This window comes from Prosopis cineraria, unplaced genomic scaffold (genome assembly GCF_029017545.1).
Source record: "Prosopis cineraria cultivar Desert tree isolate PC_DT_omini unplaced genomic scaffold, ASM2901754v1 PC4, whole genome shotgun sequence".
In the NCBI taxonomy this organism is placed as follows: domain Eukaryota; kingdom Viridiplantae; phylum Streptophyta; class Magnoliopsida; order Fabales; family Fabaceae; genus Prosopis; species Prosopis cineraria.
Window position 1 is genome coordinate 16,106,598 of NW_026555335.1, and position 26,763 is coordinate 16,133,360.

The 26,763-nt window shown below is 32.1% G+C and overlaps 1 protein-coding gene across 2 annotated transcripts; it reads left to right on the forward strand.

Annotated features, from left to right (window-relative positions):
- Nucleotides 1-20,082: 20,082 nt before the first annotated feature.
- On the forward strand, nucleotides 20,083-26,299 carry LOC129309326 (probable RNA helicase SDE3). 2 transcript variants are annotated; one of them, XM_054950870.1, is made up of 6 exons: nucleotides 20,083-20,590; nucleotides 21,997-22,048; nucleotides 22,517-23,345; nucleotides 23,463-23,636; nucleotides 23,957-25,411; nucleotides 25,871-26,299. In XM_054950870.1, exons 3-6 carry the CDS (start codon nucleotides 22,578-22,580, stop codon nucleotides 26,093-26,095), a joined length of 2,622 nt encoding a protein of 873 aa, XP_054806845.1. In that variant the 5' UTR covers nucleotides 20,083-20,590; nucleotides 21,997-22,048; nucleotides 22,517-22,577; the 3' UTR covers nucleotides 26,096-26,299. The 2 variants fall into 2 exon arrangements, with proteins under 2 accessions (XP_054806845.1, XP_054806844.1); XM_054950869.1 differs by lacking the exon at nucleotides 21,997-22,048.
- Nucleotides 26,300-26,763: the final 464 nt, after the last annotated feature.

Consider the following 26,763-nt stretch of genomic DNA (forward strand, 5'->3'; position numbering starts at 1 on the left):
CAGTTGATATGCAATATCATCAAAAAATTTGTAATGAAATTCACTCGCATTATTAAGATGAATTGTCTTAATTGCATAAGCTAGAAATTTTGCTCTTAATCGAATTATTTGGGCAAAGTAATATAGCAAATACTAAATATGTGTTAATAACAAACACACATGTGACCATCTTATAGATGCATCTATTAAAATCATAAAATATCTGAATGGGCCATATGGTGGATGGATAGGTCCACATATATCCCCTTGGGTACATTCAAGAAAAGCAGGGAGAGATTTAATTCTTACTTTCGCAATTGAAGGTCTTTTAATTAATTTTTCTTCTGAACAAACAGCACATGAAAAATCCTTAAATTAAATAATCTTCTAGTTCTTCAATGGATGTCTATGTGAATTTTTAATAATTCTTTACATCATAGTTGAACCGAGATGGCCTAAGCAATCATGCCAAATGATAAATGTATCTTAATTAGTAAACTTCTTGTTAACTATTGCATTTATTTCAACTATACTAATAGTTGTGTAGTACAAACCAGAAGACAACATGGATAATTTCTCTAGGACACATTTCTTTCTGAATCTAAAATCTATAATATGTAGATATTCAATATCTTTCTCATTTGTACTCTCAAAATGATGCCTATTTCGGCAGATCTTTAAAGCTTAATAAATTTCTTTGAGACTTAAATGAATATATTGCATCATCTATAATAATTTTATTCCTTCAGGTAATATTATAATTGCTCTTCCGAAGCCATCGATAATTTAGTATTACTTGCTATGGTATTAACGCCTCCATCTCTTATATTAAACAAGTAAAATATTTGTTATCTTTAAGTATGGTGTGTGTTGTAGCATTGTCCATGAGACATATATCTTCATTCTTGTGTCCAGTAAAAGAAAAAGGAATATCCATATTCTTCAACAAAGAAAAAGAGAATTATTAAAAATAAATATTTAATAAAATAAAATTGATTCATAACAATAATGTTTTTATTACAAGAAAACAAGAAAGCTAAACTGAAACATAACCTAAATTACAAGAAAACAAGAAACCTAAATGAAACATAACCTAAATTATTCTAATTATTTTTCAAACAAACTTGTCTAATCTTGATTTTCAAAGAAATCAGCCACCTCTAAGTGTGCCATAGCATCAAGGCTATTAATATCATCCAACTCATTGATATCATTATTTTGTATGCAAAATATGCCTCAATATCATCATTTTGAAAAGTAAAATTTGATTCTTCATTATTTGAATTTATTTAATGGAGGCTTGATAAAACTTTGCTCTATGCTCAAGTGTTAGCAAGGACATAACCAATGCCCCTTCATACCACATCGATAACATTGATTTTCAACAATTTTTGAAGGGCCGCTCTTATCTCTTTTTTTCCCTTCATTATTTTTTTCTTTTGGTAGGTTTTAGGATTATAATTAGTACCACCACTACCATTATAATAGTAATTAGTACGTCCCTTACCACGAGCACGGTAATTACTGCATATAGTCACATTCATTTTAGGAAATGGAGCTAATCTAGTGAGACAGATTTTATAATTTTTCATCAATAGCTCATTATTTTATTCAGCCATAAAAAGACAAGAAATTAATTCAGAATATTTTTTAAAACCCTTTTCACAATATTGCTTCTGTAAGAGCACATCTAAAATGTGAAAAGTTAAAAATATCTTCTCTAATAAGTTCTAATAATTGATTTTCTCACCGCATAATTTCAATTGAGAACTTATTTTAAAAACTATTGAATTATATTCACTTATAGTTTTAAAATCTGGCAACCTCAAATGCATCCATTTCATACTGGGCTTTAGGTAAAATTATGATTTTCTGGTGGTCATATCTTTTCTTTTAGGCTAATCAACATTCTAGTGGATCTTTTTATTGTAAGGTATTCATCTTTTAGCCCTTCATGAAGATGATGACTATAACATCCTAAGTTTCTCAATTTGAAAATTATCAGTATTTCTAAGGGTAATTTGGTTAATTGAATAAATTTATTGATTAACAAGAATTATGGGAAACTAATATAGTTTTTAGATCCTTGGACAGCCTTAGAGGGGGCTAGGTCAATTTTTGAGTAGGCCATAGCACAGAAAGACATTTTAAAATTTTGTGAGATTTTTTCTGCCACGCACCATGGTGCACGTGCAAAATTTGCACTTATCAGATTGCGATTCAAACTCAAAAAATAGAAGAGAAAAAAAGGGCTAGGGCATGATCCTTAAGCTACTTTGAGGGCATTTGAAGCTTGAATCACCATTAGATAAGTTGCACATTCTCTCTTCTCCCTCTTTTATGCAAAAATTTGAACATTTGGGGCAATGAGGGCTTTAATTTTAGTTCTCTTGGGCTTAGACCGAACCCATTGATTTATATAAGGTCTTGAGGAGTTAAATCAAGCCTCTAACCCTAATTTATGAATTTTATGGTGATTGTGAATTTTTGGTAAGGGTTTAGACAAACCTTAAGTATAAATTAAAGATTTTGAGACAATGTAGGACATTAATTAGTGAATTTGGTGTGTTAGGATGTTTAAAGATGGTTAGAGTGTTTTGGAATTGTTGATATTGTTAGAAAAGAAATTTTAGTATTTTAGACACTTAAACCTAGAGAATTCAGAGTAATCTGGAGTGATAATTGACGATTGTTACTTATTAGTGTAGATTAAGCATTGCTCGAGCCATATCAATGCATATAGAGCGTGTGAAGCTAATATTGAACCACGATAACCCTTTTATGTGTGACAAAGGATTGAGGTAACGAAATAATTTACACTGATTAATTATATTTCCTAAATGTTTATGAGTAGATATGTAGATTTGAACTTGAGATGATAACCTTGTATATTGCGAAATGTGGTTTTATGCATGAAAATCTATTTTTGCAATTGATGAGTATGATGAAAGATATATATAAATGAGTTGAGAAATTTGAAATGTATATGTAATATATATGTTGAGTGGGGCATGATCATGTTAAGGGTGTAGGAGTTCACCCGTAAGAAGGAGTAGTGGAAGTCCATATGGCATGTATCTCTTAGTGTCTAGTAAGGCACGGTGTTGGAGATTTTCTCCTTAGTATCCATGCGAGATACGATGTTAGAGAATATCGCTCCTTAGCATCAATGATGCGGTGTTTAAGTAATGACATCTCGATTCGTGTGCGATAAGGGAAAACCATAGCTCAAGAATGGGATAAGACACCTTTGGCCGGGTGATCCTACCACTGAAGGCGAGCTCGAATCATTGTGAATATGCACTTAATCTAAGAGCTTATAGTTTTGCTCGGGGTGATATGAAGGCTCGAATAGTAGAATGATCATGCTAGTGGTAAAAGATTTATACTGATGAAAAGAGTACGTAGTGATATGCTAAATGTATACTTTGGAAGTTTCATAAGTTTTACTGTCTTATGGTTGTACATGTTAATCATTAGTAGTGAATTATTCTGTTATTGAGATGTTTATCTCACCCTGTGGTTATCTTTTTTAGGTGAGGGTTTCGGTAAGGGCAAGGGGAAGGAAGGGGCAATTAAAGAGTAAAGAGTGTTGTAGTATAGCTCTTTCCTTTCTCTTTTTGATTTTGTAACCAATATTGCCAACTTAGGAACATGACATTATTTTGGATATCACTTGTATGAATTTGTAATAAGTATGTGTATCTCAGTCTAAGATTGATGTTGTGGATTAAGTGTGTGTGTTTGATGTGACACACCAAATTTTTTTTTAAAATAATTTAACTCAACCATAGTTGGGTTATAGTCACCCAACACATTTTATATCAATAATTCAATATAAAATATTTTATAATTGGCTTCAACTCACACAATACAACAGTTCAGATAAATTTTTACCTCCCACATGCTATTAGGCTAAATCACATTTGTCCATCCTTATACTCCCAACAAGTAACTAAATTATATTTGTCCATCCTCATACTCCTAATAAGTAACTAAATCACATTTGTCCATCCTTATACTCCCAACAAGTAAAATAAATAATTTAGTCAATTTTCAAAACAAGCTAATTATTTGGCCTCATAATCATGCCATTTTAACCAATCTAAAGTAACTAAATATTAAAATTACAGTCATTCAAAGTGTACCAACATAGAGATAGTTTGAAAGGCATGATTACATTTTTATATCATATAATTGTCAATAAACAAAAAGCCCTAATATTGGCAATATAACACATTATAAATCATAAATCAAATACTCAAAATGATAGTGGATTTATGCCACTAAGCCTCTAGGACTCCTCCACGTGTCACTTGTGGCTCTTCTCCTGAAAATTGTTAACCACATAATGAGACTCAAAAGTCTCAGTAACCAAAGCCAATTTATGATAATGTATACAAACAGTTAAGTGTGTGCTTATTAAGTAGAAACCAAAAATAATATAATTCTAACAAAATATAAGAAATATTACAATACATAGAAACAACCATCCTTATATCCCTCCATTAACCTCGAGCTGTATCCCTCACTAGGTGCTAAATTATCCAGTCAAAGGTAGATTAGCCCGAGCCCTTACAAATCACCTATTGAGCTCCAATAGGGGCGTACCACGTGACACATAAATACAATAATAGCAAATCTCCCAATACCTTCCACAATAATCAAACAAATTCATAACAATATTGCACAATTATATAATATTACAAAATTCATAATTTTCTCAATAATCACCCAATTAACATGAAGTAACACTAATCACAAATTAAAAGTATGGTTACCTCATGGCTTTTTCAATAAATTTTTCCTTACAAATTTCTCTCCACCACAATCTTCACCAACAACACAATCTACAAATAACATATTATTTATAAATATTAGTTTCAATTATTGAAACTAATAAAATAATTCTAATAATAGAATTAAAAAAATAACAAATTCCTAATCTCAATCTTAATACAAATCTAGAGTTAATACTATTAAGTAAAATTTTAACTTAACTCCTCTTTTACTCATCAATAAATATTAAAAATCTAAAAATAAAATTTTAAACTAATTTCTATTGTCAAAATTTTCTTTTTATTTTATAAATTCGCACCTAAAATATCCAAAAATTGAAAATTGAGTCTCAAGCTTAGAATCATAATCCTATAGCCATAATAATTCATTTCTCATCCCAAATAATCATTTAAACTTCAATAAATCAACATATATTTTCAAATTTAATAAAAATCTAGTCTAGGATTTGATCCTTAAACCATAAATTCAAAGATCATCAACAAATTTATACTTTAGAATATTTATTATACTACTAACAACCTCAAAAACCATATTTATTCAACATAAATTCATCCCTCTTCCAGATCTTAAATTTTCCACCACCACAAAATTAGAAACAAAAGAGGAATGATGACTAAGAAAAATTTTTAGAATACATACTTAGTCTTAGAAAAATTTTAGAACACATACTTAGTCTTGAAAAGCTTGAAATTATATCCTAAATATCCTATTAAAAACTCTTACCTTAAAACCCAGCACCAGCGAAACTTGGCTCATAGACGCTCTCTCTGCCTCAGCTCACACACAAGGAAGAATGAAGAAACGAAGAAGTGAAGAAAGAAGGAAGGAGGTAGGTTTTTATAAAAAAAAATTTGTGGGTCCCACATTTTTTTATTATTTCTTCTTTCCTCTCTCTCCCCTTTTTTTATTATTATTATATACATAATCATTGCACCGAAAGCCGCTCTCGTTTTCTTCTTTCTTTCCTTCCTCTTTCTCATACCTTTTCTTCTTCTTTTTTTTTTATAATAATAATAATAATTTAATATATTTTTTAATTAATTAATTTTTAATTATTTTTTATTTTAATTTAGAATTATATCCTAAATTAGATTTAATAATCATCTCCTACTAATTTGCTTACCTCTAAATATTTTTTTAATTTCTATTAATCTAAATTAATTATTAAAATTTAAATTGGGATGTTATAATTCTCCCCTCCTTTTAAAAATTTTATCCTCAAAATTTAAAGTTAGTAACTATTAACTACTTAATCAAAAAGACGAGGATAATCACGTCGCATACTGTCCTCGATCTCCCACGTAGCATCACCTGGAGTTGTGCCCTTCCAGATTACTTTAACCAATCTAATAGTCTTGTTTCTTAATTGCTTGTTCATATAATCCACAATTTCTTTCGGTTTAGCTCTAAATGTCAAATTCTCCCTGAGTTCAATCTCCTCGGGTTCAATTATATGGGACGGATCTGGTTGATACTTTTTCAGTTGTGACACATGGAATACATTGTGTATACTAGTAATTTGGGATGGTAATGCTACTTGGTACGCTACTGGTCCAACTCGTTTTAAGATCTCAAAAGGCCCCATAAACCTTGGTGTCAACTTCTTAGCCTTAATAGCTCTTCCAACACCAGTTACCGGAGAGATTTTCAAAAATACATGGTCACCTACTTCAAACTCAAGCAGTCTTCTCCTCTTATCTGCATAACTCTTTTATCTACTTTGAGCTGTGAGTAATTTTTTCTTGATTAAAGCAATCTTTTGGGTAGTCTCATCAACAATGTCCGGCCTCAAAATAGTTCTCTCACTTAATTCTGTCCAACACAGTGGCGATCTACATTTTCTTCCATATAATGCCTCATAAGGTGCCATCTGAATGCTAGAATGAAAACTATTATTGTAGGCAAATTCAGTTAATGGCAAGTGACTATCCCAATTACCTCTAAGCTCAATGGCACAAGCCCTCAACATATCTTCAAGAGTCTGTATGGTTCGTTCTGTCTACCCATCGATCTGGGGGTGGTCAGCAGTGCTAAAACTCAGACGAGTACCCATGGCTTCCTGTTATGACTTCCAAAAGTTTGATGTGAACCTCAGATCACGATCAGATACGATATTTGTCGGCGCTCCATGCAATCTCACCACTTCTCTTATGTAGATTTCAGTTAATTTTTCAAGAAATACGTGATATTGGTAGCAAGAAAATGAGCTGATTTAGTGAGTTGATTTACGATTACCTATATAGTGTTATGACCAGAAGATGTTCTAGGCAATCCTATAATGAAGTCCATAGAAATGCTGTCCCATTTCTACTCTGGAATATCAAGAGACTGTAGCATTCCGACTAGTTTTTGATGCTCAATTTTGACTTTCTAGCAAGTCAAACAATGAGTTACATGTTCAGTTACATCTCTCTTCATCATTGGCCACCACCAACCACGTCTTAAGTCATGATACATCTTAGTTGCTCCTGGGTGAATGGTATATCTACTCTAATGATCCTCCTCAAGTAGGATATTTTTCAATCGAGCATCATTAGGCACACACACTCTACCTTTATATCTTACGACATCATCATCGGTCACATTAAAATGTTCAGCCTTTCCAGCCCCAATCTCTACCCTAATCTTATTCAAATGATCATCTTTTGTTGCACAATTCTGATTTCTTCCTAAAAATTATTCTCAAATTCAGTAATGTGTAGAGCAGCCAAATGATTCTCGACTACTTCTACATTTACTGTATGGAAACTACTCCATAATTCATGTTCTTTGACCATCATGTGAGCAGTATGTACAAGCTTCCTGCTCAGAGCGTCAGCGACTACATTAGCTTTCCTTGGATGATACTTCAACTCAAAGTCATAATCCTTCAAAAATTCAATCCATCTGCACTATCTCATGTTGAGTTCCTTTTGATCAAACAAACATTTTAAACTTTTATGATCACTGAAGACTTCAAAGGAAGAACCATAAAGATAGTGCCTTCAAATCTTCAAGGCAAATACCACAGCAGCAAGCTCCAAGTCATGAGTAGGGTAATTTTCCTCATGAGGCCTCAACTGTCGAGAGGCATAAGCCACTACTCGATCCTCCTGCATTAATATACAACCTAAACCTTTCTTAGAAGCATCAGTATACAAGGTATAAGGAGCAGTTGGAACAGGTAAGGTAAGCACCGATGTGGTGATCAACCTCTTTTTTAGCTTCTAGAAGGCAACTTCACACTCGTTCGTCTAAATAAATGGAGCATCTTTCTTGGTCAACTTAGTCAAGGGCATTGCAATTTGTGAAAAACCCTTAATGAAATGACGATAGTAGCCTGCAAGACCTAAGAAACTCCTAATCTCTGTCACACTTCGAGGCTGTTCCCATTTCATCACTGCATCTATCTTAATGGGGTCCACTACTACCCCTTCTTTTAAAACAACATGGCCTAAGAACTTAACTTCTTTAAGCCAAAAATCACATTTGCTCAGCTTGGCATAGAGCTTGTGCTCTCTTAATATCTCCAAAACAATTTTAAGATGTCTAGCATGGTCCACCTCATCCCGAGAATAAATAAGTATGTCATCAATAAAGACTACAACAAATTTATCGAGATAAGGCCTGAAGATTTGATTCATATAATTCATGAAGACAACTGGGGCATTTGTTAACCCGAACGGCATCACCAGGAACTCGTAGTGCCCATATCCAATCCTAAAAGCAGTTTTAGGGATATCCTCTACTCTAACCCTCAATTGATGATATCCTGATCTTAGATCAATCTTAGAAAACACCGCTGAATTAACTAATTGGTCTAACAAATCATCAATTCGAGGTAAGGGGTACTTGTTCTTGATGGTTACCTTATTCAATTGTTTATAATCAATACACAATCTAAGGCTTCCATCTTTCTTTTTCACAAACAGTACTGGTGACCCACATGGCGATACACTCGGTCTGATAAACCCTTCTCTAACAACTCTTCAATTTGTCTCTTCAACTCAGCTAACTCTGACGGGGACATCCTATAAGGTACCTTGGAAATAGGCCCCGTACCAGGTACGAGCTCAATCAAGAACTCAACCTCTCGTTCTGGAGGCAAACCGATCACTTCAGTAGGAAAGACGTCAAGGAATTCTCTCACTACTGGAATCTGATTTACACCTTCTTCAATCTCTGCCTTGATTGAGAAGAAAACCATAAAAGCTTGACAGCCCTTTCTTATACACTGTTCTACTTGAGCGACAGACAACAGTATAGGACTTTAGGACTCTACAGGGGTTACAGTAAGAGCTGAGAGTGACACACTCTTTTTCTGACAATCAAGTACAGCTCCATTTGCAAACAACCAATCCATCCCTACAATAACATCAATCCCTAACAAAGACAAACAAATGAGATCTATGGTGGTCTTTCGACCCGCATACTCAACCTCTACATTTAGACATGCCTTAGCAGTCCTTACAGTCAAACCAGCAGGAGTAGAAATCTTCACATTAAAAGGTAAGGTACATGCAAACAATTTACATCTTTTCATACATTCATCAGACACAAAAGAGTGTGTAGCACCTGAATCAAACAAAGCACAAACATCATTATCAAGGATTCAAATTATACCTCGGATAGCATTAGGGTTGTTAGCGGCCTCCGGCCCAGAGAGGGCATACACTCGTGCTAGCACTGTAGGTCTCTGATCATTACCCCTATTCTGATTTTGATAGCAGAATCGAGCAATATGACCAGGCTTCTGGCAGATGTAACAAACCCAACAATCACCAGAATGAAACTTTCCACACTCACTGCATGCTTGATTACTAGCAGTACCAGAAGTAGGAGTAGAGGTAGCTGGGCTCTTGTAGGACCCCTGACTCCCACTCTGATTCCCTCTGTAACTCTAGCCCTTATGGTAGTAGCCCTTCTTCTTCTGATTTCTAAAGCCTCTAAAAACTTGGCTGCTCCTTTTCTCTACTCCACCAATGGGTCTAGTGTGGATAGGGGGCTTCCCATGAGATTCTTTCCTCCTCTCTCTATCAGCTTCTGATCTAGCCTCTCTCTTCCTCTGAGAGACTATTCGAAGCTTATTGCACATCTCACTGAATGTCTTGATCTCAAAAGGGGCTAACTGTTCCCTTAAATCAGGCCTCGCCTGCTCTAGTAATTGTTCAGTCATCCACTCCGTGTCTTCATGTTTCTAGAGGTAAGTAGAGTATTTAGATAATTCTGAGAATTGTTCAATAAATTCATCCTCATCTAGATCACCCTGGCGGAATGCATGAAACTCAGCCTCCTTTTTTGCTCTCAGTGCAGTAGGAAAATAATTCTTAAATAATATGGCTTTAAAATCTTCCCAAGTAAGAGAGGAATCATCCTTTGATCCTGATGTTTCCCACCACTTCTTAGCACTCTTCTGTAACAGGAATATTACGAACTGCACCTTCTGATTAGAAGTGCACACAACCATATAAAAAATTCTCTCCAATTGATCTATCCATTCTTTAACCACTGCTGGCTTAAGATTTCCATCGAAAGTAGGAGGATTAAACTTACGAAAAGTACTCCAGATTTTTGTGTTCGTGGATGTCTGTTGCTTAGAGTGGAGACTCACATTCTTCGAACTAGTCTCATGGTGAGAATAGGAAGGTGAGCCTTCATCAGCAGATTGGCTCACATTGTATACCTTGGTATGGCTTCCTTCTTGTTGGCCATTTCCCTCTCGGTTGGCATTCTCCTTATATTGTCTTAAAGCGGCCAACTCTTCTTCTTGCCTCTTCATGCGGTCACTAAGATTCTGTAGTAGATCCATCATTTGCCTCATGGTTGCTCACCCTACCTTAGTTGTGACTGTATGGGCCCGCCTTGCCCCATTTATTGCTGTGTAGGCTCTGGTTGTAGCAGTAAAGGTATGTCATTTCCTATTGGCTCTATAGAATCACTGGCAATTTTGCCACCTCTTTTAATTTTGGACACCATCTCTCCCCTCCTAAAGGATGAAAGTCACATAATTAAGTCAACACTAATCCCAAGACAAGAAAAATAATGGAGAAGCATTATGATTTAATAATGTATATTGCCAATAAATTAGGTTAATGTATAACAACTTCATAATTTATAAGAATCTTGAAACATGTACCTCTGATACCAAGATTTGTAACACACCAAATTTTTCTTTAAATAATTTAACTCAACCATAGTTGGGTTACAGTCACCCAACACATTTTATATCAATAAATTCAATATAAAAATATTTTATAATTGGCTTCAACTCGCACAATATAACATTTCAGATAAATTTTTCCATCCCACATGCCATTAGGCTAAATCATATTTATCCATCCTTATACTCCCAACAAGTAAACAAAATTACATTTGTCCATCCTTATACTCCCAATAAGTAAACTAAATCACATTTGTCTATCCTTATACTCCCAACAAGTAAAATAAATAATTTAGTCAATTTTCAAAACAAGCTAATTATTTGGCCTCATAATCATGCCATTTTAACCATTCCAAAGTAAACCAAATATTAAAATTACAGTCATCCAAAGTGTACCAAACATATAGATAGTTTAAAAGGCATGATTATATTTTTATATTCATATAATTGTCAATAAACAAAAAGCTCTAATATTGGCAATATAACACATTATAAATCATAAATCAAATACTCAAAAGAGACAATGGATCTATGCCACTAAGCCTTTAGGACTTCTCCACGTGTCACTCGTGGCTCTTCTCCTGAAAATTGTTAACCACATAATGAGACTCAAAAGTTCCAGTAACCAAAGCCAATTTATGATAATGCATACAAATAGTTAAGTGTGTGCTTACTAAGTGGAAACCAAAAATAATATAATTCTAACAAAATATAAGAAATATTACAATACATACAAACAACCATCCTTATATCCCTTTATTAACCTCGAGCTGTAGCCCTCACTCGGTGCTAAATTATCCAGCCAAAGGTAGATTAGCCCGAGCCCTTACAAACCACCTATTGAGCTCCAATAGGGGCGTATCATGTGGCACATAAATACAATAGTAGCAAATCTCCCAACACCTCCCACAATAATCAAACAATTCATAACAATATTGCACAATTATATAATATTACAAAATTCATAATTTTCTCAATAATCACCCAATTAATATGAAATAACACTAATCACAAATTAAAAGCATAGTTACCTCGTGGCTTTTTCAATAAATTTTTCCTTACAAATTTCTCTCCTACCACAATATTCACCAACAACACAATCTACAAATAACATATTATTTATAAATATTAGTTTCAATTATTGAAACTAATAAAATAATTCTAATAATAGAATTAAAAATATAACATAATTCCTAATCTTAATCTTAATACAAATCTAGAGTTAATACTATTAAGTAAAATTTTTAACTCCTATTTTACTCATCAATAAACATTAAAAATCTAAAAATCAAATTTTAAACTAATTTCTATTATCAAAATTTTCTTTTTATTTCATAAATTCGCACCTAAAATGCCCAAAAATTAAAAATTGAGTTTCAAGCTTAGAATCATAATCCTATAGCCATAATAATTCATTTCTCATTCCAAATAATCATCTAAACCTCAATAAATCAATATATATTTTTAGATTTAATAAAAATCTAGTCTAGGATTTGATCCTTAAGCCACAAATTCAAAAATTATCAATAAATTTATACTCTAGAATATTTATTATACTACTAACAACCTCAAAAACTATATTTATTCAACATAAATTCATCCCTCTTCCAGATCTTAAATTTTCTACCACTATAAAATCAGAAACCAAAGAGGAAGGATGACTAAAAAAAATTTTTAGAACACATACTTAGTCTTGAAAAGCTTGAAATCACATCCTAAATATCCTATTAAAAACTCTTACCTTAAAACCCAGCACAAGCGAAACTTGGCTCACAGATGCTCTCTCTACCTCAGCTCGCGCACAGGGAAGAATGAAGAAACGAAGAAGTGAAGAAAGAAGGAAGGAGGTGGGTTTTTATAAAAAAAATCTGTGGGTCCCACATTATTTTTTTATTATTTCTTCTTTCCTCTCTCTCCCCTTTTTTTTATTATTATTATATACATAATCATTGCACCAAAAGCCACTGTTGTTTTCTTCTTTCTTTCCTTCCTCTTTCTCATACCTTTTCTTCTTCTTCTTTTTTTATAATAATAATAATAATTTAATATATTTTTTTAATTAATTAATTTTTAATTATTTTTTATTTTAATTTAGAATTATATCTTAAGTTAGATTTAATAATCATCTCCTACTAATTTGCTTACCTCTAAATATTTTTTTAATTTCTATTAATCCAAATTAACTATTAGAATTTAAATTGTGATGTTATATTTGGCCAAGTTACACTTACCCATAATATATATTTTAAGTGTTTTGAGTGTCAAAATGACCAATTGATTTGTGCGTTGAATTTTATTTGCCCTGTTGTGTTATTGTCAAATGGAGGTTTGGTAGTCATTTTGAGTGTGATTGCTTAGTTGTGTGTTATGATTGAATCGCCATGTTGTGTGTAGTCCATTTGAGGTGGTCAAGGTGTCTCTAGAGTTAATGGCATTTAATAGTGTGAGTTGGACACCTTTGTATGTGTTTTATTATGAAAACGAACCATTTTAAATTTAGGCATCTATCTTTTAAATGGATGATTATTTAATTATAAAACTGGTGCCATTAGTTAGAGGGCTCAAACAGCTTCGTGTAGACACTTGAATCACCCAAATCGGACGTCGGATGACGAAATGGCGTGCTTCGAAAATTCAAAGGGATGTCATGACAGCAATCTACTGTCATAACAGTAGGTGCGAGCCACGGTGCGTGGTTGTTGCCTCGCGGTGCAAAAAGCCTTTGAGAGACTTTTTCCTCTGTACCATCTACCACGCGGGCGCTGCTTGCGTCATGGTGAACAGAGCCTAATTTGTAGAAGAATGGCGTTTTAATCCAAGTTTGATATGGTTTGTTTTCTATGCTTCCATATTTGCTCTTAATTGATTTTTAACCATGGTTTAAGCTCAAACAATATTTTAAAAAGGGTTTTATTGGGGTCCTAAAGTTGTAGACTAATTATCTTCAAACCCTTGAGTTGTGATAGCTTCGTTAGAGGATTTTAATTAATCATAGTTATTACAACAATGTGTGAATGTTGTTCTGGTAATGTCAAGGCGTACATTACAATGACGAAGAAATTGCATTTCCAAGTAAAATTGCTTGATTTTCAAGTAAAATTGCATTTCCTAGACCTTTAGTGTTTAAGTAAATTTCAAAATCTAGCACCCATGATAAATAATTCTTTCTTGTAATATCAAAAGTCGTAAATTCAAGTTTGGTAAGATTTGCCATGATTCAAACTAAATAATAATAACAATTAGAATTATACAAAATTAATAAATAAAGCATAATAAATAAATATTATAGTAAAAAAATATTTCACACACATGCTAAAATATAATTTATAATAAAATAAAATAGAAAGAGGCATAATATAAAAAAACACAAATATAAATAACCAAACTTACAAAACAAATAAAGCATAATAAATATAAAAAAAATACAGTAAAGCAAATAAATTGATGGTAAAACAAATAATTTCGATGATAAAACAAATTATATTAATAACATAAATTGATCAATACACACGCATAAACAAACACAAAATTTATAATATATATATATAGTATTAATGTAATGGAAGACCCAAAATATAATAAAAATAATAAAGAAATGGATGATAATAATCATGATGATGACATCAAATACATAAATATAAAGAAAGAAAAATAAATATATCAATTTCCATAAAAAATATATAACAAAAAATAATAAAGTAATGGATGTCAAATGAGACTTGATTAAATTAAATTACTAATCACATGATTATTTTCAAATTAATAAAATGGAGAAATTTAAAGTTACTTCATAACTAAGAAAATGAAATAATAGGAAAATAAAACAATAAAATATAAGAACAACATAACCATGAATGTTAGTAAAACAATAATATAAAATGTAGTTAATATATATAATATAAGAACACATTAATCTAACTAAAAGCTCATACCTTATTTTCAAAGTCAAGTCGTGCTGATAACGTGTTCTAAGATATAGTTAATATGAAAAATAGAGAAGGACAAGACAATACAAGAAATAGAGAAAAAATAATGGAGAAGAATTCTTACTCATTAGTGTCCATATGTTTTGGACATGACCTCTATTTATAAGCTTCCAATTATTCAAGTCTTATCCCAATATTACAAAGATATAATAAGGCATATAGTGGTGCATTATGCAACCTTTAAATATTATAAACTATTAAGATTAAGAAACTCCTTTCAAGCCATTCATAAGAACATTAAAGATAAAAAAATCCTAAAGACTATGAGTTATAGACATCCATAACATAATATTTATAATAAACATGAGGTATTTTTATACAAGTAGAAATAAAAAACAAATAAAATAAATTTCAAAAACACAAATCAGAATCATATGAAAAAAAATAATCAAAATAAAAATACAATCAATAACAAAGAAGAAGAAAAAAAGAACATATAATATATTTAAAAAGTAAGATCAACACCAATTATTTTTATAAAAATGAAAATAAAAATCGAAGAGGGTAGCAAATCTTAAGAAGAGAAGGATACGGAGATGGGAACTAAAACAAAATAAGTTATTTATTTTTTTAATTTTATTTTATTTTTTAAATATTAACATATTTCCGAGCATAGGTAATAAATATAGTAAATAATGTATAAGTTTAAATGATCTTTGGAGTTAGAATTAAATATATTGAAATTTTAAACAATTTTTTTGCAAATTTAAGTCAATTTTCTTACATAGAGGAATTAAAATTAATATTTTGAAATAATTTTTATAACTAATTCATATTTCACTAGAAAAAAATTTAAAATTTATTTTTTATAAAATGTGTAATTTTATGAACATCATTTTTTAAAAATAAATTTTAAATATAATTTGCTTATAATTACTGCCTTTGGACCAAAACTTAGAGCATTAGTCACTAATTTACGGTTCTGAAAAATGTTAGTTGAAATTTTAATTTTTTTAAAAAAATTATATATTTAAATTATACTCTCATTAAATACCCTATATAAATTTTTTGATAATAATAATTAAAATTTTAATGCATTATTTTTTTTAAAATGAGTAATAAATGATATGGAGATATAGTTAAACATAATTATAAAAATTATATAATATCTTATATTTTGAATCAAGTAAAAATTTTAAATAATATCCGATATTATGATTTGAAGGGACCATGATATGTTTTGAGGGTGGAAAAAATTTGAGAGAGCCAAAACTTAGGGAATGTTTGAAATTATTTTTATTTTATTATTTTGAGAACTAATATTTTATAAAACATGTTTTGAGAATAAAAAAATAAAAAAAGGTGTTTTTTTTATTCTTTTTTATTCTCTAAACAATAATTTCAAAATACTTGAGAGTTGTTTTTATTTTTTTATTCTCTCAAATAATATTTTATTTTTTATTTTTAAAATATTTTTTGAAAACATGTGATCAAACAAATTTTTTATTTTTTTATTTTAAAAAATAAAAAATTATTTTTAGAATAAATTACATAGCAGGCCCTTCCTACCGTCCCATTTTTTGGGGAGGTCTACATGGTTGGTAGATTTTGCCTGCTTCTCGATTTACACATACCTGTCCATCATTGGTTTTTTTTTTAATGCGGAGGACCCCACTAGTAACAACTCCCTTCCCCTTTTTTTTTATAAAAAAAAAGCATAATAATATTAACAAAAATAAAAAAAAAGTCAATAAAGAAAGGGTTAATAGTTGATTAACAAAACAACAAGAAAAGCTAAAAGTCTAAAGATGAAAAATGGGCAGATCTAGTTCATAGTCAAGGTCTTAAACTTAATTTTTTAAAAATTAAGGTAAAAGGACAAATATATTCACAGAATAGTCGGTCAAGGGCAACTAATATCCTAAAATAAAAAAAAAGTAAAAATATCTATAACATTACATGAGTGGGTGCAAAAGTGACTAGATCATTAACTTTAACAGTTAAATGCTGACTATGCATGTCACATGTTAGCTTTTGCTAATGTAGACTAATAAAGGGGCAAAAATACTCACGAAGTCGTCAGTCAAGAATAAAAATACTCATAATTTACCAAAGTTGGTGCAAGTAACCGATCCATTAAATCCCTTAAATATTGACCATTTAGCTAACATTTAAGTAGAAGTTAATTATTTTTTATAGATGTAGATCAAAAATATTCCCAGATGAATTTTTACGGATGTTGATTGATCATCATATGAATACCTATAATTAGTGACTAATTTGTCAAAATTCATGCCATATAATTTTTTTTTTCCATCGCCACATGTATTGCCCCTTCCTTTCTCCCTTTCCACTCATTTTTGTCTACAAAACCTAATATTCAACATAATGAGATAGATTGTACACATTCAAAGATCGAGACTGAGCACACTTCCTACACCACGCTGCCTTAAGAATATTGTCACAACCTTAAGCAATTTCATTCATAATAAATTCAAAATTTGTAAATGGGTTTCGCCACTACTATAAAAAAACAAGTAATTTAATTTGATATTCGATCAAAACAACATTTTTTAACATGATATTCATATAATGACCAATTAACCTCCAAAGAATTACATTTGGTAATATTTTTTTGTCCATATAAGCAAAAAAATAGTCAAATTCTGCTTAGGTATCAATTAAACAATTAACATTTAAAGAATTTGATGGATTGATCACTTTTGCACTAACTCTAATAACGTTATGAGTATTTTGCTTTTGGTTGATGATTTCATAAGTATTTTTTCCTCTTTATTAGTCCACATTAACAAAGGTTGACATGTGACATGCATAGTTAGTATTTAACAGTTTGGTCATTTTTACACCTACTTATATAAAGCTATGGGTACTTTTATCATTTTCTTCACTTTAGAATATTAGGTGCCCTTGACCAATAATTTTATAGATATTTTTGTCCCTTTATCCTAAAAATTAATTGATTTATGAAGCTAAACCTTTTTTAACGTGGAGGACCCACTAGTGACAACTCCCTTCCCTTTTTTTTAAAAAAAAAAGCCACAATAATATTAACAAAAGTAAAAACTAAAAAAAAAAGTCAATAAAAAAAGGGTTAATAGTTGATTAACAAAACAACAAGAAAAGCTAAAAGTCTAAAGATGAAAAATAAGCACGCCTAATCCATACTCAAGGCCTTAAACTCAATTTTTAAAAAATTAAGGTTAAAGGACAAATATATTCATAAAATAGCCAGTCAGGAGCACCCAATATCCTATAATGAGAAAAAAGAATAAAAATATTCATAACATTATGTGAGTGGGTGCAAAAGTCACTAGATCTTTAACTTTGACAGTTAAATGCTGACTTTGCATGCCATGTGTCAGCTTTTGCTAACGTGGACTAATAAAGAGGCAAAAATACTCACAAAATCATTAGCTAAGAGTAAAAATATTTATAACTTAATCAAAGTTGGTGTAAGTAACTGATCCATTAAATCCATTAAATATTGACCATTTAGCTAACATCTAAGTAGAAGTTGATTATTTTTGGTAGATGTAGATCAAAAATATTCCTAGATGAATTTTTATGGATGTTGATTGATCATCATATGAGTACCCATAATTTGTGACTAATTTGTCAAAATCCATGCCATATGGTTTTTTTCCATCGTCATGTATCTCACCCCTTCCTTCCTTCTTTTCCACTCATTTTTGTCTGCAAAACCTAATATTCAACATAGTAAGATAGGTTGTACACATTCAAAAATAGAGACTGAGCACACTTCTTACGCCGCGCTACCTTAAGAATATTGTTACAATCTTAAACAATTTCATTCATGATAGATTCAAAATTTATAAATGGTTTTCACCATTGCTATAAAGAAAGAAGTAATTTAATTTGATATTCAATCAAAACGACATTTTTTAACATGATATTCATATAATGACTAATCAATCTCCAAAAAATTTTATCTGGAAATATTTTTTGTCCATGTCAAAAAAATAGTCAAATTCTGCTTAGGTATCAGCTAAACAATTAACATTTAAAGAATTTGATGGATTGATCATTTTTGCACTAACTCTGGTAACGTTATGGGTATTTTGCTCTTGGTCAACAATTTCATAAGTATTTTTGCCCTTTTATTAGTCCACATTAACAAAGGTTGACATATGGCATGCATATTTAGCATTTAACGGTCTGGTTACTTTTGCATTCACTCATGTAACGCTATGAGTATTTTTATCATTTTCTTTATTTTAGAATATTGGATGCCCCTGACTGACCATTTTATAAATATTTTTGCTCCTTTATCCTGAAAATTAATTAATTTATGAAGCCTAACCTTTTTTTAAAGGACTTAGGGCCAAGCCCATAAGGTTGTTATTATTACTATTACTATTACTATTATTATTATTATTATTATTATTATTATTATTATTTATTTGATTTTTAAAAAATTAAAAATTTCAATTATAATATTTTATATTTTTTAAAATACAAATTATAACATTAGAAAATAAAAAATAAATAATAAAAAATATAATTTTAAATTATAAACATATATTTTAAAGTTTAAATTTAATTTAAAAAATAAAAATATTTTATCTTTTTAGAGTTAAAATGAAAAAAAGATTTAAAATGGCCGTTCGAGCTCGAACCCTAACTTATTTTTTTAGGACTTATCAAAGCTAGGCTTTAAAGCTTATTTTTTTAAAAATATTATTTTTTCAAGCCACAATCCTTATTAAAATAAATTTAAATGAATGATTTGTTAGGTTTAACCTTTATTCTTTGCTTTAGAAATAGGTTAAAAATGCATAATGGGGTCACCTAGTTTTATGCTCTGGCCTAGGGATTTTGAATATCCTCCCCAATAAGAGTCTCCTTTAATTCCATATGAATCATTTCATTTGACCTCTTTTTCTATTCATGTGCTGTAGATAATACCATTACTTTAATGTAAATATATATAGATAACTTCACGGGTTTGAATAACTTCAAATCCTCTCCTCACAAATTTCGTATCCAATCAACTAAAATTGAAGCTCTTGTGGTGAATTGTGAACGGTGTTTTCCTAACTTTGCGAATCCATAATGAGAGAAAAACTTGCAATGTAAGGTTCCTACTTTATTATGTATGCCGTACAGTGACTGACTTTCAATCGCGCAGACTATTATGCCCTTGGAGATTTTGTAAATAACTATCTCAGCGAATCAGCCCCCTACATCAATTTATATACTGGTGATCCATCAGTGTTCTGCCGTCTGGGTTCTGAAGAACTCCACTAGTGATGACTGATTCAAAGCTTTCAGTTGGGGAATGAGAATAAGAGGAGCATTTTATTTTGTTTTGGCCACATGAAATTACCTTCATGGCTTTATTTTGTCTCCAATTTTTTGGTGCGATCTGAAATTAGAGAGAGCCCAAACCTTTCGTCTCTTCTGTCTCTCTCCAGTGTTCCTCCAACGTCGTCTTCGTGGCCGGCAATCGTGGGTACACCGGAAATCTTCCCCTTCTTCTTCGGTCCGTACTGAGGGAGAGAGCTCGATTTCTTTCTTTCTTCCTCCTCCTTCGTCCGTTCCGTTAGCCACCTGGTGACTGTAGTGTGGCTTTCGTCGCTGCTAGAGGCAAAACCCGTGATTCTTCCTTGCGTGACCCGCGTCTTCTTCCCTTTTGTTCTGCATAGGTGCTGTTATGTGTTGGGGGGCTTCGAATCCTTCAATCCATCAACTCCTTTGCTCCTTGGTGAGTGCAAGCTTCATCATCTCTCCCTTTCATCCTTTGTGTGAGTTTTGTGACTTGGATAATTGCTTGGTTGTTGCTTGAGGAAAATAGATGTGGATTTGAATTTTTCTTGAGCTTAAATTGTTTCTTGATGGGGAGTTGGGTTTTGGTTAGCATGATAAATTTAAATATTGATGTTTGGAGATTGTTGGGTAAGAGATTTGAAGTTTGAGAAACTTTGATTGAATGGTTTGGTAATTAATGCATATAAGGTGCTTGTTAAAATGTGTAGAAGAGAAATTTAATTGGAGTGGGGCAATCAAGTATATTGATTGTATTAAAGACTAAAATTGGAATGTAGTTTGTTCAATCTCTATGTTGAGACTAAGAAGAATATAGGTATTACTTGAATATACATACACATACATACATACATATATATGTACATATATAGTGTGGTGGAAAGCTTTGGTTACTAAAAAGAATCTTTTATGCTTGATGGGTTATGATTTGGTATATATACATTATTATTGATATTGATTACATTATTATAGGAGGTAATTATTTTCTATAATGGAAATTGGAAATAAAGTTAGAGAATTTTGGAGAAGACGTTTGGGTGATAATTCAAGGATGAAGTTTGTTTGTTCTTATGATAACTTTTGAGACATGTATAAAGTGATTGATGAAAGGCTTGAGAAATAAAGTTAATGAAATTGGATAAAGCGATAAACATGATAATAACGTTATATAAATCATAAAGAAGTTAATTATTTGTTACTTTGAGACTTAGAAAAACTGTGGATATTGTTTAGATATAGTTTGGAGATTTGTGGATTAAACCCACCATGGCATTTTACACGTGGAAGGTTTAAGTTTAAATTCACCTCTGTTTTGCGCTGATCCTTGCTTTTTCTTCCTTGGTGGATAACTGTAATAATTGCTATGGTAAAGCTGAATTTATGGTAAATTTGTTTTATGATTTCGTTGTAGTTAAGAGTTGCTTTTAAAAAGACTGTAGGCAAGATATCCATTTGTTTGATTTGTATTATTTAAAGATTGAGGGAAGAGTTCTCTTATTTTGTTCCAACTAAAGTTTATTGACTTTCCTAAGCAATTTTATTTTTAAGGAAAAAAAAATAATAGTCCAACTCTTGAAAGAGTTTATAGTGAAATTTGTACAAACATTCATGAATGAATATTATAATGTCAATTATAATTTCAATTGACATTATATTAGTGAAGCAGATCTTTTACCAAGTGTACTGAGAAAATTATAAATTGATTGGGTTTATGAAGCAAGGTTTACCTTGTACTTCATACTAGTCACGCTTGTTTTGGTGGGGCAGCATGACAGTAGAAGTGCTTGGTCCACATTCTTTTGTTTTTACCTGCATATGTTTATTGAGGACAATTGTATAATTCAGGAATTTTAAAGTTTCACACTTCAAATTTTCTCTCCTTGGCTTCATGAGATAGGTAAGACCACTTTGACGCATAAATTTCTTTCCACTATCATATTTTCATCCCTCTACCCTTCCTAGAGTTTTTGATATATGTTTGGTTAATCAAGTTTTGGGAATGATAGGGGGGTGGTCGAGATGTTTGTGGCAATCTGATTTCTCTGAAGTATAGCAATTTTATATTGTGCCTTGCATTTTTTTCTTCAATCAAGGGTTTCTCCATCGTTTTACGCCTTATTTCAGCAGTAAATAGCCTTGTGGACTTCTTGTCACGAGTCTTGTATCAGGAAGCCTCATACAAGTGGAGTGGGATTTATAAGTAGAAAAGGCTCTCCCACTCAATAATAGACTAGTCTTTTGGGATAGGTTCTCCCTTTGCACTTATGTGACATGGATTTGTAGCTGCTCTCCCTCCCTCCATACCTCCCTTTATTAATCTTTTTCTGAAAATCTTCCTCTACAATTTCTTATGTATTTTATGCAGGACTAAACTGAAGTTGTGTACAGCAGATTTTTTCCTGGGTAAAAATATAAAGCAGATTTAAATGAGTACTTCAGATGAAGAACGCTCGGTAATAGGAAGCAAGGCGGAAATTGGGTTTCTAGATTTTGCAGAAGAGAGATCTGTCTGTAGTTATGCTCCTAATGAGGAGGACCCCATTGTCATATCTGTCCCATTTCCGTTTGTGAATGACAAACCACAATCAGTATATGTAGGCCATACTGCTGTAGATGTAATAACAATCAAGAACACCACCAATGAACCAGTGGAACTGTGGAGTGTTCATATTTTTGCTTCAAATCCTGAGGACTGTTTCACACTTTCTCTGATGGAACCTCCATCTGCAAATTTAAATGCAGATAGCATTCAAGGTTTTCTAGAGTCTTTCTCTTTGGAGGACAGGATGCTTCAACCTGGTGAGATTTTGAAAGTGTGGTTGTCTTGCAAAACAAAGGAAATGGGATTGCACACGACAATTGTGTATATTGATGCAGGGGATGCAAGAATAGAAAGGACGGTTTTTCTCTTAGCTGAAGACAAAATCTCCCAATCTTTGGCTTCCAAAAAGCCTTATTCAAAAGGAAGAAAGAAAGAAAAATTTGTTGTAAGTGCTTATGTTGCTGGCTCACGTCCTGTGAGGAAGGGAAATCGTGTATACAAGAATAGGCTTCAGACATATGACATTCCCAAGGAAATAAGAGACATGCTGGAGAGCAATCAGATCCCTGATGCCATTGAAAGAGGTCTTACAAGGAAGAATTATGTATCTTATTTCAAAACATTAATTATGATGGAAGAACTACAATTGGAGGTAATCTTGTTTGCTAATGAAAAATCTAAAAGAAGTGTGTGACAAAAAAACAAAGAAAAAAAAAAAAAGCAGATCTTTGTTTCTATTATTTGCTTGACTAGTGACTTATGCTTTTAGGAAGACATGAGGACCTATGATATGGAATGTGTAACTTTGAGAAGAAAGGCGCATCAATTCTTGTCACTGGAGGTTCCAGGGCTGGCTGAGAGGAGGCCATCACTGGTTCATGGGGATTATATTTTTGCCAAGCTGGCCTCTGAACATGATAATGATAACGTACCTGTTTACCAGGTTTGTTCTTCTCATTGACAGATATGATATGTCCTGATTACTTCACTTATATGAAATCTTAAGCTAGAAATTGCTGTTTTATGATAGTTACTAGGATCAGGTTTTATGAACTATTCATCATATGCTAATATTACAAGCTTCTCCTAGATAGTTACAAAATTTCTAATTTGCTGTTGAAAATGATATCAATGGTATCCATATATATATATATATACATATGTAATAGAGGGTCCCATGTCTTTGACGCATCAGTGTAAAATGATGTGCCATTATTATTTGTTATGTTCAGGATGTTGTTTAATTGGAGTGGATTTCTGCAGGGTTATGTTCACCGTGTTGAGGCTGATGAAGTATGTTTGAAGTTTGATCCTCAATTTCATTTTTTCCACAAAGATGAAGATCTATACAACGTTCACTTCGCCTATAATAGGCTCAATATGAGACGGTTATATCAGGCAGTTGAGGCTGCAGAAAACCTAGGAAATGAATTCTTATTTCCACATGAGACGCCTAGAAGGAGGCGCATTGAAACCTCTCATTTGGTGCCTATTTCTGGTAATGTTAATGAGGAGCAGATGCTTGCAATCAAGAAGATTCTTGGATGCAAAGGTGCACCTCCTTATCTGATTCATGGTCCTCCTGGTACAGGAAAGACTAGTACCATAGTAGAAGCAGTCCTCCAACTCTACAAAAATTGTAGGAAAGCTCATATTCTCATCTGTGCACCCTCAAATAGTGCTGCAGACTACCTACTTGAGAAACTCCTTGGTCAAAAGGCTGTCGAATTTCGAGAGGAGGAAATATTTAGGCTTAATGCATCTACGAGGCCTTATGAGGAGATGAAACCTGAGCTTTTGCGCTTCTGCTACTTTGATGAGTGTGTGTTCAAATGTCCTCCAGCCAGAGCTATCATGCATTATAAGATCGTAGTATCAACTTATATGAGTGCTTGTCTTCTTTATGCTGAAGGTGTCATCCGAGGCCACTTTTCACACATTTTCTTGGACGAGGCTGGCCAGGCTTCAGAACCAGAAACCATGATCCCAATATCTCATCTCTGCAAAAGGGAGACTGTTGTCGTTGTAGCTGGAGACCCGATGCAGTTGGGTCCGGTAATATATTCCAAGGAAGCAGACAGCAACGGATTGGGGAAATCATACTTGGAAAGATTGTTTGAAAGTGAATTATATTCATATGGAGATAAGAACTATTTAACCAGATTGATTAGAAACTATAGGTGTCACCCGCATATATTACATCTCCCTTCCAAGCTGTTTTACGAAGGAGAATTGATTGCATGTAAGGATGATGCTAATTCTTTGATGCTGAGTGAAAACTTCCTCCCTAATAAAGAGTTCCCTGTTCTCTTCTTCGGCATCCAAGGATGTGATGAAAGAGAAGGGAATAATCCATCATGGTTCAACAGAATTGAAGTGAGTAAGGTCACAGAATTAGTCAAGAGGCTTATGACCGGTGGAAATATGAAGGAGGAAGACATTGGGATTATAACACCGTATAGGCAACAAGTACTCAAAATAAAGCAGACACTTGAAAGTATAGATTTGCCAGAGATTAAGGTTGGAAGTGTTGAGCAGTTTCAGGGACAGGAGAGACGAGTTATTATAATATCGACCGTTCGCTCAACAATCAAACATAATGACTTTGACAGGTTATACTGTTTAGGATTCTTGAGCAATCATCGGAGATTTAATGTTGCAATAACACGTGCCATATCGCTTCTGGTTATTATTGGGAACCCTCACATAATCTCTCGGGTATTTCCTTTTTACTAACAATTCTTGATTAGTGAAATAATTTAATTATTTAATGATCAATTTTATGCTGTGCTGATTGGAAATAGGAATCCGCTGATAGTCTTTAGCATTGCTTTTTCACTAACAAGTCATGATAAATTGAATAAGTTAACTTTTTTTATGATCAATTTTATGGCATGAGTACAAAACGTGATCGTATATCAGTGATTGTTGCGATGTTGCATTATATCCAAATCAAGTACCGTATTCTATTGGTGTCTTCTCATATCTGTTTGATACACACACTATTAATTGCTGGACTCCCCTTCCCCCCTCAAAACGATTTTAAAAAAGGGAAAATATTAAAATATTGCTTGTGTTGCTTAAGCGGAAAACATATATTCTGTTGCCTAAAATCATTTCTATTCTTGGCCAAGCATATGATTTTGATGAAATTATATTTTACTTGTCATATGTCAGGATTACTATTGGCACAGACTCTTGTGGCATTGTGTGGAGAATTCATCTTATCTGGGGTGTTCTCTTCCTGAAAGACTGGAGGTTCAGGAGGACTCTGGCTTCAAAAATTTTCAAGAAAACTCATTGCCCTCTGAAGATGTGGCATGGGATCAGGATTCACCTCAATCTGAGTTGCCCAAACCAGCTGGTGCAGATGAAGATGATTGGTCTGATGGTTGGAAGTAGTCTATCTATCTAGCGCTTAGGAGCGGGAGTTGATATATTCGCTCAGGTCTTTTCCCCCCTTTATGGCCAAATATTTGTTTACGTTTACTAGGAGGTTGTTTGGGTCAATGTTCGCAAAATTACATTTTGCATATGCTACAGTTTGCAAAGTGATGTTGGGTTAAAAGTTGATCTATGTTTAGATGCTCTTTTGTAAAAAATTAATTTGACAAACTGAAAGATATAATTAAATAGCAGGTTTAAATAAATAAATAAATATATATATATATAATAAAGAAAAAAGAAGATGGGCTGGTTAAAAAAAAAAAAAGGGAAAGTATGATGATTGGTCCTTACACTTTCATTTAAACAGGCCAGCATTATATTTAATGGTGTTAATTGCATCTCAGCCAATTCAACACCGTTGGGGATTAGAGGGACTAACACTTAAGAGACTGGAAATAAAATACAATGAAACTGTAGGAACTAACCATTGTTGTATGTCTCCCTCTCACTCTCATATACGTGCGCATGTATAATTATGTAATTTGATAAATTTAAGAAAAAATAATAAAATTATAATTATAAAAATAAAATAATTAATGTAGTAATGTAGAAAATATTTTTAAATACTAAAAAACTTAATTAGATCTATTTAAAGAATATTTGTGTGTGTGTGTAAACTAAAA